Source organism: Biomphalaria glabrata, chromosome 4, assembly GCF_947242115.1.
Source record: "Biomphalaria glabrata chromosome 4, xgBioGlab47.1, whole genome shotgun sequence".
In the NCBI taxonomy this organism is placed as follows: Eukaryota; Metazoa; Mollusca; class Gastropoda; family Planorbidae; genus Biomphalaria; species Biomphalaria glabrata.
The window spans coordinates 25,095,131-25,108,166 of record NC_074714.1 but is presented as its reverse complement, the minus strand read 5'-3'; the positions used below and the strand labels follow the sequence as shown (position 1 = coordinate 25,108,166).

The window sequence follows — 13,036 nt, the reverse complement described above, 5'->3', positions numbered from 1 at the left end:
TCATGTATTAAACTCAAAAAAAATTAATCTCACCTCTTGAAACTTTTCAAAAGCAAATTGAATGGCTTTGCTAAAGTCAGCTTGGCCTGATGCTTTAATTAGGTCTACATCCTTTTCAAGGCGCTGATAATCATAGACAATCAATCAATTAAAACCAAAATTTAATTAAAATATTGAAGAAAATCTTTTACATTGCAGATGTACTTTACAAAAAGAAAATTAAGTCCTACACTGGTAGCCTAAACAATCTATCAAAGAAAAGGCATAGGATTTATACTTCTAATGTTCCATAATAAAGATCAATGCAAAAAAACAGGAGGAGTCATTGTATTTCCTTTTTCTGTTATATTTTCCAATGCTATTCTCAATATTTCGTGTAAATATAAGGAATCTTGAGACTAACCTTTTTATTTCTGAAGTTGGCTTGCACAAATGCTGTATGATTAAAACATGTACTGACAAACTCAGGTTTCTCTCCAAACTAAGAACAACAGAATATGTATAAAGAATTCATTAGCTTTATGACATTATACAGAATCATTTAAACAATGTGTTAACAACAAATTTAAAAAATAAATAATTTCCCTTTTCAAAGTTTAAAGCTCTTAGATATGAAGATATGTGTTGATAATCTATTCATCTCCAAGGCATAGAATCAAGTCTTTTCAAGCCCAAGAAAACATGAGGACTCACTTTGGACAACAGGATATGTTCACAGCAAACTGTTTGCCCAAAATACATTTCTTTTTTCTAGTATATCTAGATGCATCAAGGTGGTATGTATACTTTGCAGACCCACTTTGTGAAGAACTTCTGTATCAGATATCTTTTCCTGCCATTTAATATTTATATTCCAAATATGTCAGGACAGTTTGCCATAGATCTTGACGATTCGCTAGTCTATTTCATTGTCAATGCTTCACAGAAGAATGAAAAACGTATGTACCTCAGAGTCTTTTTTATGCCAGCTAATCTATAGAAAGGAAGCAAGGTGGCCAAGGTAAACAGTTCAAGGTCACTCCATGAGAGCCATTAATATTGGCTATGCCCTTGGGAGACGAGAAAATGCCCCACACTTTAATCATTGGGGCAAGGCTCAATGAAGACACAGGAGAACTGAACATTGCAGGCTTAGTCTCACCAGTGATATGTCGATGCACAAAAATCAAGGCCAAGCCAGCCTCCTGCATGATAGAAGTGCTCCTCAAAGAAGACAATGGACAACTAGATCTTGTATATAGAAATGAATATACCCAAACACTTCCCTTTCAGAAGCAACTAGATTGTTCCACTTACTGCTATAATATTGACAAAATCATTTTCTCCTAGTGTGATTGTTCTACTTACTGCTATAATATTGACAAAATCATTTTCTCCTAGTGTGTCCAGAATAGATTTGACTGCATTTTTCATTAGCTGCAAAGACTGGCCATGTGTACTTCCACTCCTGTGTCGGAAAAAAGATTGTAGTACAATAAAAATATTACCTATCCTATTCAGCATACAAACACAGTAAATTGAAATAATAAAAAGGTGGGGGGGGGGGGGGGGGGGGCTGCTAAGTGATAAAGCACTTGGCTTCTGAACCAAGTGGTCTCGGGTTTGAATACTGGTGGGATTTTGAATTTCAGCATTTTTAGCGCACCCCTAAATCCACCCAACTCTGAAGGATACCCGACATTTGTTGAGGAAAAGTAAAAGTGTTCTGTCATTGTGCTGGCCACATGGCACCCTCATTAACTGTCTGCCATAGGTTGTCAGAATTTTGGCTACATTATGACAACAAAAGGTATAAAACATCTACCATCATATATCAACAAGAATGTAATTTTTGGTTAAGAGTTTGTACATGTTAATCACACAATAAAGCATAGCATTGTTTTGTTATTTTAAAAAAATAAACACATAAGATTTGCTTATCTAAGCATTTCATATTTTCCATAAGACCTCTGACTGATTACTAATACTTCAACAACTGAGAGAACATAAGGCAGTAGGAGACAAACTCTTAACAATATGCATTCAAATTTAATTCAATGGAATATTTAGTTCTTAAACAAATTCTTTCAGGTTTCTAAGCGTTCTTCTTTTTTTTTTTGTTATTTCCCCACTTGTTCATAATTCTATTAAATCAGCAAAATAAATAATACATTGACTATGATGAAGGTTACTTACTTGTCAATCAAAATCATCATGTCCTTAGGTGAACTTGAACCTTGGGTGTACCTAAAAAACAAAACAAATATCAAACAATATAAAACTGTACAAACAGTTACTGTCTTTTTCTAAGACTTTTTATAAATGCATTACTTGGTGAAGATCACTAACATTTGATAGTATTTCTAATGGAAACAGGTAAACTCTTAAACTCTTATTTACTAGGTACCATGAACAGATACTTTCATAAAACATGTCCTCTATTTTAAACAATTATGCAACTTGAAATAAATGCTTACCAAGACTGTCTGCGAACATCATAAAGATCCACTGGAGGTGTCTGCGGCCAAGTGGCAGCTGAAATTTAAGGTTAAAATAAAAATCAACTATAATTAATCCCTTCAACAGCTATTATATTGTAACGACTCTCACTATCCAGGCTCTCTGCAACACTGCACCACACAACACTACCAACTCAAAGAATTTGACAACTTAGGGATCCAAACAACATAACGGTTTTCATTGCACATAATACATTAGTAGAGCAAACAATTTTTACAATAGGACGCTAAATATGATAGCACACAAAATATGTGCTCATACCCCAGTTCCTCTTAAACATTACATGTGAAATTTACAACAGTAAGTTACACTTATTCAATTATTTTATTGCTAAAGGAAGAAAGGAGTTATGTTTCTATTTGTTTTTATGATCGGTGTCTAAGATCTCCTTTGTGATAGTAAAATGTTAAAATCATGAACCAGAGTGTTTTTTTATGCTTAAAATCTTTATACCTTTCTTAGCAATGTTTTTCTCAAATAGGTGTCCAAGTGCAATTTGTTTGTTGCCAATTAGGATTTTATTAAGTTTATATTTATTTACAAAGCTTATATCAACTCACAATGTGACCAATGACAAAACAGTCCTTCAAAGCCTGAAAAACTTGGATACTTCCTATATAATGCAACTCAAAACAGCTGTTATAAACCTTAACATCAACAGCAAGAAAACTGCTCTTAAATGGACTGCAGCAAACATTGAAATAGAAGACAATGAAAAAGCAGACATACTTGTCAAAAATGGTAGAACTAGAAAAACAAATGAAAATTTCTCTCTATCCAGAAGAAATTATGAAAATGATACAGAGTGTAGAATAAATGAGAATTGGACCATCTCACATCCCAATTACAAGAAAAAAAGATGCCTATGATAAACTATCTTTACATGACCAACACAATTTTTAAACTCAGAACCAGACACAACAGAATGAGACAACACATGTTTCAGAAGCTAAAAGTTGGGACTAGCAAAACTTGCCCTTGTGGAGTATCACCAGAGAATACTGACCATGTCCTTCAAAGCTGCATACTTTATCAAGAGGCCTGAACAAGACTCTGGCCCCAAAACCCTCCTATAGAAGAGAAACAATAATGAGAACTGCCTGATCTCAGATATAGAATTACTGATCTGAACTCTCCGACATGAAAAATGAGAATGAAGAAGAAAACTCATTGTCTGCAAAAAGTTTGTACATATTATTTCTCTGACACTCACCCAATCTCAGATGAAGCTGAAATTTTGCACAATTATTTCTTTTACCTGACAACACAAGAATCAAAACAAAAATGAACCGATTAGTTACTTAACTATAGGTAATTCATGATTTTGTTTTGTATCTGGAACAAGGGAAAGAAGCTTTTCTTGACTGAAGTGGTGATATAAGCTGAATTAGTCCCCTTTAGAGGTTGAAATTGAAACAAACAATATATAACTCTACACTCTTCTCTAGTCATAAGTACCTTACTAGCTTAGTTGTTAGCAAGTCTACCCAAGGAGGTATGAGCCACGAGTTCGAATTCAGGTCCTTCCCCCTCCCCCTTTTTTTTGGTAGATATTTAAAAAAAAACAACTTAGGTAAAATCCATCCAGATCATAGGATCATGGTGTAGTGAGAAAGCTAAAAGCATGAAACAGCGCTAAACAAAAACAATTGGTAAAAATATTTCTAATCAACAGATGTATTATTATTAGTCTATATCTATTACAAATTTAATTACATAACTGATCCAAACTAAGTGATACAATTACACTTTGTATAAGCTTTGTTTTCTTTTTTTACAAGTTTTTTAATGTTTTTTGTGTTTTTAATGTTCAGATTGCCATACCAGGCAGGGATGTTGAAACTTAAAATACTACAGATGTGAGCATGGCAAAACATAGATTTTTCTTAGTAGCCTTACTTGCGTGTGTTAGATATTGACCTGTTCACCCTAACTCTCTGATGTCTATGTGTCAAAAATTCATTAGTCCATTGAATTAAACATGGACTTATCTTTATAGCATCATCTAAACAAGGACTTATGTTCATAGCATCATCTACACCTTTTCCCTTTTGGTATGCAAATTGTAACTGGTCTAGCTTATGTTATGATTTCTAATATGACTAAAATATAATGAAATGTCATTTCGACTATATTTAAATGTAATACATTTTTCTCAAATTTTTTCCAATAAAAGAAATATTTTTCATTATGACTTTCTAAATAGAATTCATCCAGAATCTAAATAAAAAGATGTTACTTTTTAAACTGATTTGTTAGATTTCTTATTTATTTTGTTTGGTCTAGGTACCCTAATGAGCACCTCTTCAAATAACACATTTTACTCAAAGTTTTTCAGTCAATCACAGTAATTCTCATTGAAATCATTACAGCTAAAACATAACAAATATAAGCATTTCATACCTGGAAAACTTCTCATAAAGCCAGTATGAGAACCAAAATATTGCCAGAGAATGTCAGAATCATTATTATAATTTTTGGCAAATTGCTCATCCAGTGCAGCTGACCAGTTAAGCCCATTGAGTATCTCAATATCTAGATAAAACAGTAACAAACAAAATATTAAGAAAGCAGTTACAATGAAGACATAATAAAAAAGTGTAAAAGACTAAGAAACTATGAATGTTTTTTACCAAGTGTTTTTGTGTTAGATTACTGAATTCAGAGAAGTGCAAATTTAATTGTTAGTTAACAATTAAAAAAAAGAGAACAAGTCGCAAAATACTGGATGGCTGTCTGGTCATGGTATTTGCTCTGAACTTTCATCTCGATGGTAGTGGGTTTGAACCTTGCCAGCTGCCATCACCCGCCACCCTGCAGGAGGCTAAGATGTAATTCTGAAGGAACATTCTATATAACATGTAAAACAAACATACAAACAAACAAGACAACACTATTACTACATCAGATATAAATTATCTTGAGATATTTTCAATAATTACATTTAACTTCAGCTTTGACAATAAAGAAGGCAAATTCAATTATTACTTTTTTTTTTTAAAGTTATTTTCTGTGGCAATCCATATTGAAACATCTATCTATAAGACTATAATCCCCTAACCTGCCTTTGAAACTGACACTTTACGAAAGACACACCAAGTAGCTAAATCATTTCCATATGACCTGCATTAGAAAAAACTTAAACATTAAACGGTAGAATGAAATAACTAACACAGAAGTCCTCCACAGAATGATCCTGAAAATATACACTCAACCTTGATGCAGTCTTAACTATAGTGGGCAAGCCCTGTCTGCAGAATGCAAGACTCACACATCTTAAAAAGACTCCTTCTTGACCAACTAACAATAAAAATTGAACTAATGGTGGGCAAAGGAAAAGATTCAGGGACAATCTCAAAACATCCTTGAGAGCTTTCGATATTGACACTGCTATGATGGCTAACCAAATCCATCCAACAGCAGGATAACAAGAGAGAGGCCGGTCCATTCTTTTACATTATCTAGACAGCTTTTCTTTGGACAAACCTTTCTTCGTGCTCCCTCTGACCGAACCAGCTCAGCTTTCATCTCTTCCCAGTATTGAGTTCTTCTTTTTTTGCCAGCCAGGGTGTTGATTAGTAAAAGTACAAACTTATTTGTCTTCTTTTCCCAGCATTTTTCTGTAGCATTTACTCTCAGAGGCTTGGATTCTTCTTTCAGCTTCAGCTTCTTTCACAACGTATAGGAGTAAAGAGACCACCAGTGAAGAATAATAGAGTTTTAATTTTACAGGGAAGTTGATGTTTCTCCTCCAGATTTTCCACTGTTTTCTCATGGCAGAAGATGCCAAGCTTTACAGGTTTTTATCTCTTTTACTGATTCTCCATCTCTTATGTGTTTGACCCTAAGTATTTAAATGATTCAACTTCTTCTTCTAATATTTGGTCATTCAACAGTATGCAACATCTCGTACTAGTGCTAAAATAAATAAAGAAACTAAAATAACCATGACAGAAGAAAGCAACATAAGAAAGCAATCCTCAATCTACCAACTACAATAGTCCAGTATGTTTTTGAACATTGCAGGCTCAGAAAAGGCTTACCAGAAGCACAATAATGCAGAGCCATGCCCTCAGCCTCCTGAATGACAAAAGTGGTCATCATCAAATGTAATGAATTAACTATACATATTAAAATGTACAGACAAATATGTAGCATATACCATGACATCTAAAAGAAAATTTACCAACCTCCATCATATATTTCTACAGGAATGTGAACAGAAGATGTATTAAAATTGACTTCTTTCTTAAATCTCTCCACATATGTCAATGTTAAGTTTTGGTGGCTATCTTTGCTGCTGACATAATTCACTGACTCTTTCTAAGAATAAAAAAAAAAAAAAAAAAAAAGAAAATGAAAAAGAATAGAAACTGATTTAAGTATCAATATTTTAAAATATTCTCAGAAATATGCTTGTTTCTACTTCATAGAACTTTTTGAGCACTTCATTAAATATTTGTAAAAAAAGAAAAGACGAGCGAAGGAGTACACATTTTGTGTTTTACTACAAATTTAAATAATCAATTTACTCACCACTAAATTTTTGTTCCACTGGTATGCTGCTGCAGCTGATTCTGCAGCACTTACTAATTTCTGTTGAACATTCAACAATATTTTGTTATCTTTAAGATACTTAATTATTATAACTTTTAAATCAATACATTTCTACGTTTTACATAACACTAGAATTTAAAGTTCTTACCCATAATGCATCCATTTTTTTAAGCATCATTTCAGATAATGACTTTGACATTGTGATGACAAGTTCTGTACCATTAATAGGTAAATAGCTTCGCTTTATATTCTGGTTACTGTCATTTTGCATATATCTCTAAAACACAAATTTAATACAATTAGTACCAGCAAAAGCAAATGTGAAAGAGTTTCAAGCAAAATTCAGAAACCATATTGTAACAAGTATTATTAAATAAGCTTAAATATTTACTTTTAATGTTATTGTAATTCAACAATTTCTCATATTCAAAGTAAAATTTGTGACTGTTTTTTTTTTTTTAAGTTAACAGCGTAAAAAAGTTTTAATTATTTCATTAGTCTGAATGCTTTTTACAAAGTATGTAAAATCTATTATTACCATTTTCAAAATAGGTTGCACATGAGGCAAACTTTGCAAATTTGTATCGATTGACGATACCCAATTTTGTATTCTGAAAGTAAAATTTTTGTAAAATAAAATGATGTAGAGTACTATAAGTACTATAAGTAATATATTTAATTGTATTGGGACTGAAAGACTGAAGTATAAATAAAATAAAGCTTAATTATTATAAAAAGAAAAACATGTAAATAGTATCTTATCTTATAAATCACAGACATAACTTCAAAAGAGAAGAGAATTATGTGCTATGCATATCCACTTGTCAATCTATTCGAGAATGGTTATAGTATTTCAAACTGACAAACATGAAATATATTTTCAACATGCTTTTATGTTTGTTGTTATTTATATTAATTGAGAGGGAAAAAAAGCATTAAATGTTTATAGAGCTTTAATTATAAAAGGTCTAATATATTATATAAAGAATTCAGGTAATGCTAGGGTTTTTACTATAATATTAGGTTAATGCAAAGACATATTCTGTAATTTCTGTTTCCAATAATGATGATGTGATGGAATCCGAGTTAGCTCCACCGTAAGCATCAATACTTATCAAGACAAGAGATTACACATTATAAAATGACACATGACATAAACTTTAGTATTATATCAGATATTAGCCTGGTCTGTTATGTGGTTATAAACATTCTCACATTATGGTTCACTGCCATGTTTGTTTTAACAGTAATTTGTACTACTTATACTTATACACTGATAGTTCTTTAGCCAAAGGATGATCCACATTGATGATAACTGTTTAGCTTGGTTTTAAGTATAATGAAAGCTACGTCATCTTTATAGTTCAACAAATAGGGCAGTAGTACTAACTGAAATTATGTCATGTGAGTAGAGAGTATGGCTTTGCATTCATGTAATATTAGAAAACTCTCAAAACCCTCCTCCAGAATTTCATAATGAGACACTAAGTTTAGCAGTCATTACTATATGCTCAACTAGCATGTTCCATTTCACCCATATACAGGTTTAAGTTGAATGATGAAAGCACAGACACAAGCCATTCCTGCCCCCCCCCCCCTTCTTCCCACAGCCAAAGGAATACTTCTATTAAAATATATTTCTTTTAGAATTATGTGAATCTAGGCCAATTAAAGATACCTACATTTCCTAACCAATAGGCATAAATTTATAAACTTTTTTTTAGTAAGTAAGTTGAGTTCAGAGTTTTTTAATGTGAAGGACAACTTTTATCTTAAGAGGAGAAGAAGTGGTTTTTGCAATTGAAACTTGATTAGATTTTAGTGAATGAAGTTTTTGTATAAGTTTAATAATTTAGCCTCTAAATTGCATCCTTTCCCTGTGGTTAAGAGATACTGCACTGTGGAAAATCCTAACCTTTTAAGCGAGCGATTCTCGTATGTATGTTGTATGTATGGATATATTTTTATATTAATATTATATTATATTATATTATATTATATTATATTATATTATATTATATTATATTATATTATATTATATTATATTATATTGTATTGTATTGTATTGTATTGTATTGTATTGTATTGTATTGTATTGTATTGTATTGTATTGTATTGTATTGTATTGTATTGTATTGTATTGTATTATATTATATTATATTATATTATATTATATTATATTATATTATATTATATTATATTATATTATATTATATTATATTATATTATATTATATTATATTATATTATATTATATTATATTATATTATATTATATTAAATAAAAATTTTATTTCGAAAATGACTAACGATTTTCTTTAAAATTTCAAGGCATGTGTATATTAAAAAAAAAATCCACTCATTGGCCACATCGCAAAAACTCGAGATCAACCGTTATATTGGTTTGAAAATGTTTCAAATAGCTAGAATGTTTTATGAATGAAAATTTTCATATAACGTCAAAGGAAAAAAAAACTTTACACCACTTATGTCACTAGGCCTACAGCAAGAAAGGGAAAAAACCTGACATCTATTACTACGACTACTAAAAGATTTCTTTCCTGCAGCCTCTTTTGGCTTTACTATAAACATCGGAAAAATGGAAGTCATGTTCCAGAAGTCACAAAAAAAATCTACTCAGCTCCAAAGATCACAGTAAATAGACACACCCTTAACTACTTCACATATCTGGGAAGAATAGTATCAAATGACGCATTGCTTTGATAAGTGTCTGATCAGGGTCAGTAGTGCTTTTGGACGCCTTCAAGAGAGAGTGTGGCAATATACAGTCTGCTTACAAAAATCATTGTCTACCAAGCAGTGGTTCTCTCAACCTCTCTATGTTGATCTGAGACCTGGGTACTTTACAGAAAGCCTCTAAGACTTTCGAACATGTGCCAAAGGCAATCTTTTTTGTGAGCTGAAAGGTGGTCAGCATAATAGAGATGCCCCATGGAAATGCTTCTTTTGAATACTAATGCAATGCTTTTAAGTCTCTTAGGAAAAGTGTGCCATTTTACTTTGTTAGAAAGTGCATGTTTACACTATAATGTAGAGATTTTGCATCACTTGATGTTTCGTACTAAAACCATAATGAATATACTAATTGCAATATAAAATGTCTGAACGTAACCATTTGAGAAATTACACTGCAAAGACTTTCTTCATAGCCAATAATAGGCCAATAGTTCTACGCAAAAGTTGTAAAACGACACAACATGAGCTGTGGTTTTTCGACACTGTTGGGTGACCTAAGAGACTTCTATTCTAATCACCATGTAGAACTAACAACACAAAAGCAACTCTTCAGATTGGTAGTCTTTACCTGATCGTTCATTTACGTAATTACATAAATATTTCCAAAATGACTTCGGGTATATATCCTTCCTTAAGAAATTATTCATACCAAGAGTTGCAATGACATGGAGGCCAATACAAGGAAAGCACAAACAGGAACATCCTCGTATAACTTGGTGCCACACTTTCATAGAGGACCTCAAAGCAGTGGACACCATGTGGGAAGAGGTTCCATACATTGTCAGTGACAGATCTTTATGAAGACAGCTTGCCGCCCAATGCACAGAACGGCGTGGGAGGATCTAAGTCTAAGTAAGTAAAGTTGATGACCTTTGTGTGACAAAAACTAAAAAGTTCTCAGCAAGGCTTCTTACGTAACATGAAGATTATCTTAACTTGTCCCACTCCATTATACTTTAACATTGACATGGGCTCTTCTAACTATGATACAGGGAAAAAATGTGTTAAAGACGCCAGAAAAAAATTTATGAAGTTCAGAAATCAAGAAGATGACTGGCAAATCTAACAGCGCTTCCCCAGACTACATGTTGAATAGCAGTGACGAGGAGATCAGTTGTAATCCTATGATGTGTGTTATTGAAATGAATAGTTGCAAAATTTAAAATGTCTCTAAGTTGTTCTTGGAGTCATCACTGCTATACAACAGTGCAATGAGAAAAACATCCATCTGCAGATCAAAAAAAAATTTATTTACATGTCAGGCACCCTCCAACTTAACGGGATCAACAACCAACACACTTTTATTTAACATGAGATGGCACTAACACTAAACCCTTTTCCCATCCATCTTTGCCTGACATCATCGCCCCCTTCCTATTTCTTGCGCTTTTACATCAGCGTAGCTCATTTCTTTTCTGCCTCGATAGAAAACAACATCGGACAGATGAGTTAACTCTATGTTGTGTTTTTTGTTTGTCCTTTTTTTTTGTAGCTGATGAAGGCCTCATGGTCCAAACGTCCTTTGTTTGACTTGGTCAGGCAGGATTTCATATATATATATATATATACATACATACATACATACATACATACATACATACATACATACATACAGGATCATATATATATATATTGTTATGACATGATTAGAATTTAGTATTTATTTCGGGAATAAGGGGAAAGTATTGCTTAGTGACAAGTGACGTGACAGATAGTTAAAAAACAAGAACTCTCTAGGCGACGCTTTAGAATCAAGACACTTTCTTATTTACAGTAATAAGAAGAAGAATTATGTAGATGGCTAGTAATAGAGAACATCGGATGGTTCCCGTATTAAGTATTAAAAGTGTTTGTTGTTTCAACACCAGCGTCGACTATATTGATCGATTGTTGGCCTTTCGTCTGTGTTATCTGTTCCAGTATTGAGTTCAGCGTTAACTCCAGTTGGACTTAGTTACATTTTCAAGTACTAAATACTGCGGGAGAGCATAACAACTTGGCTACATCCCATAGCGTATGTCAGCAGGAAACTGTCAGAAGCGAGGAGAAGATATAGTGTAGTGGAAAGGGAGGCCCTGGCAATAGTATGGGTGGTGACAAAGTTAGAAAATTATTTGTTGGGTAAAGAATTTAGTTTGCTCACTGATCATAAACCACTCCAGTTCATGCAACAGAAAAGCATGTTGAATGGAAGAATATGTAGGTGGTTCCTGATACTGCAGAATTTTAAATTTGAAATAAAGGCAATAAGCAGAAGTATCAATATAGTGGCGGACATGCTGTCTCGAGTTACGTTGAGATAGGGGAAGGAGCATATAACTTGAACACAGTTGATTTTGTTTAAATTTAAGTAATCAATTTGGCTAGTAGTCATAACTAGATGGGTATTAGGTTGTTTTAAGGTATCTTGGAATAGTATATTTATGTTATAATATACATGTAATTTGGTTATTATTAGATTGGGTCAGTTTGGTTATTTATTTTGGGTAGTATGTATGAATTGTATGTATGGATGTATGAATAGATAGGGCATTTATAAGGCGATGATGTATTGATATCAAGGAAAAGTAAGTTTTATAATTTATTCTTTGTATTTGATCATGATCATTTATCAGTAAAGAGTTAGGTCGTGTGGGGACAAGTAAGTGGAGAGAGAAAATTAAATACATTTGTAAATGCCCGAAAGAACGTTAGGTGTATATTGAAAGAACAAGTAGTGATAAATGTAAATTTATTGTATTAGGCGAAATGTCTGTCCCGACGTGTAATAATGAATTTAACTCATTCTCCTTCATTGGACACGTCAAAATATTAATAAGAAATATAATTGGGACCGATGATTTTTTCAATGAATAAACATGACCTAGATCGAGATATCTAGAATATATAATTTATGAATGAAAGAAAAAGTGTGGGATGCTAATTTGAAGCCAGGTGATAACGCCAGGTGAGCTGGCAGTGAGGAGAGGTATACACTAAGCGTGTAGTGTCACAACAGTGGAGGGAAGGTGGGAGAGAGTCATGAAAAGAATTATAAGCATCTATGGCAGGGAGGGGTGTTAAGGTGTAACAAAACAAACATCCAAATTATGAAAACAAGAAGAGGATCCATGGATGGGAATTAAAGAGAAACAGAGAGAGAGAGAATACAATATTATACATGTAGCCTAGTTAAAAATATCACAGTTCATTAAATTATAATAATTAATTTATAGATCTATAATC

The 13,036-nt window shown here is 32.6% G+C and overlaps 1 protein-coding gene across 6 annotated transcripts in view; it reads right to left on the bottom strand.

Annotated features, from left to right (window-relative positions):
• The window catches only part of LOC106054164 (voltage-dependent calcium channel subunit alpha-2/delta-2-like), a 63,686-nt gene that overhangs the window by 49,420 nt on the left and 1,230 nt on the right, over positions 1 to 13,036 (bottom strand). For all 6 annotated transcript variants that reach the window (XM_056025311.1, XM_056025312.1, XM_056025315.1 and 3 more), the window contains exons 2-11: positions 7,595 to 7,667; positions 7,205 to 7,333; positions 7,036 to 7,095; positions 6,690 to 6,822; positions 4,903 to 5,034; positions 2,457 to 2,514; positions 2,176 to 2,226; positions 1,348 to 1,447; positions 404 to 481; positions 34 to 123 (exon numbers count right to left, since the gene is read on the bottom strand). In XM_056025311.1, coding sequence (XP_055881286.1) covers positions 34 to 123; positions 404 to 481; positions 1,348 to 1,447; positions 2,176 to 2,226; positions 2,457 to 2,514; positions 4,903 to 5,034; positions 6,690 to 6,822; positions 7,036 to 7,095; positions 7,205 to 7,333; positions 7,595 to 7,667 — 904 coding nt within the window. The remainder of the gene's footprint in view (positions 1 to 33; positions 124 to 403; positions 482 to 1,347; positions 1,448 to 2,175; positions 2,227 to 2,456; positions 2,515 to 4,902; positions 5,035 to 6,689; positions 6,823 to 7,035; positions 7,096 to 7,204; positions 7,334 to 7,594; positions 7,668 to 13,036) is intronic.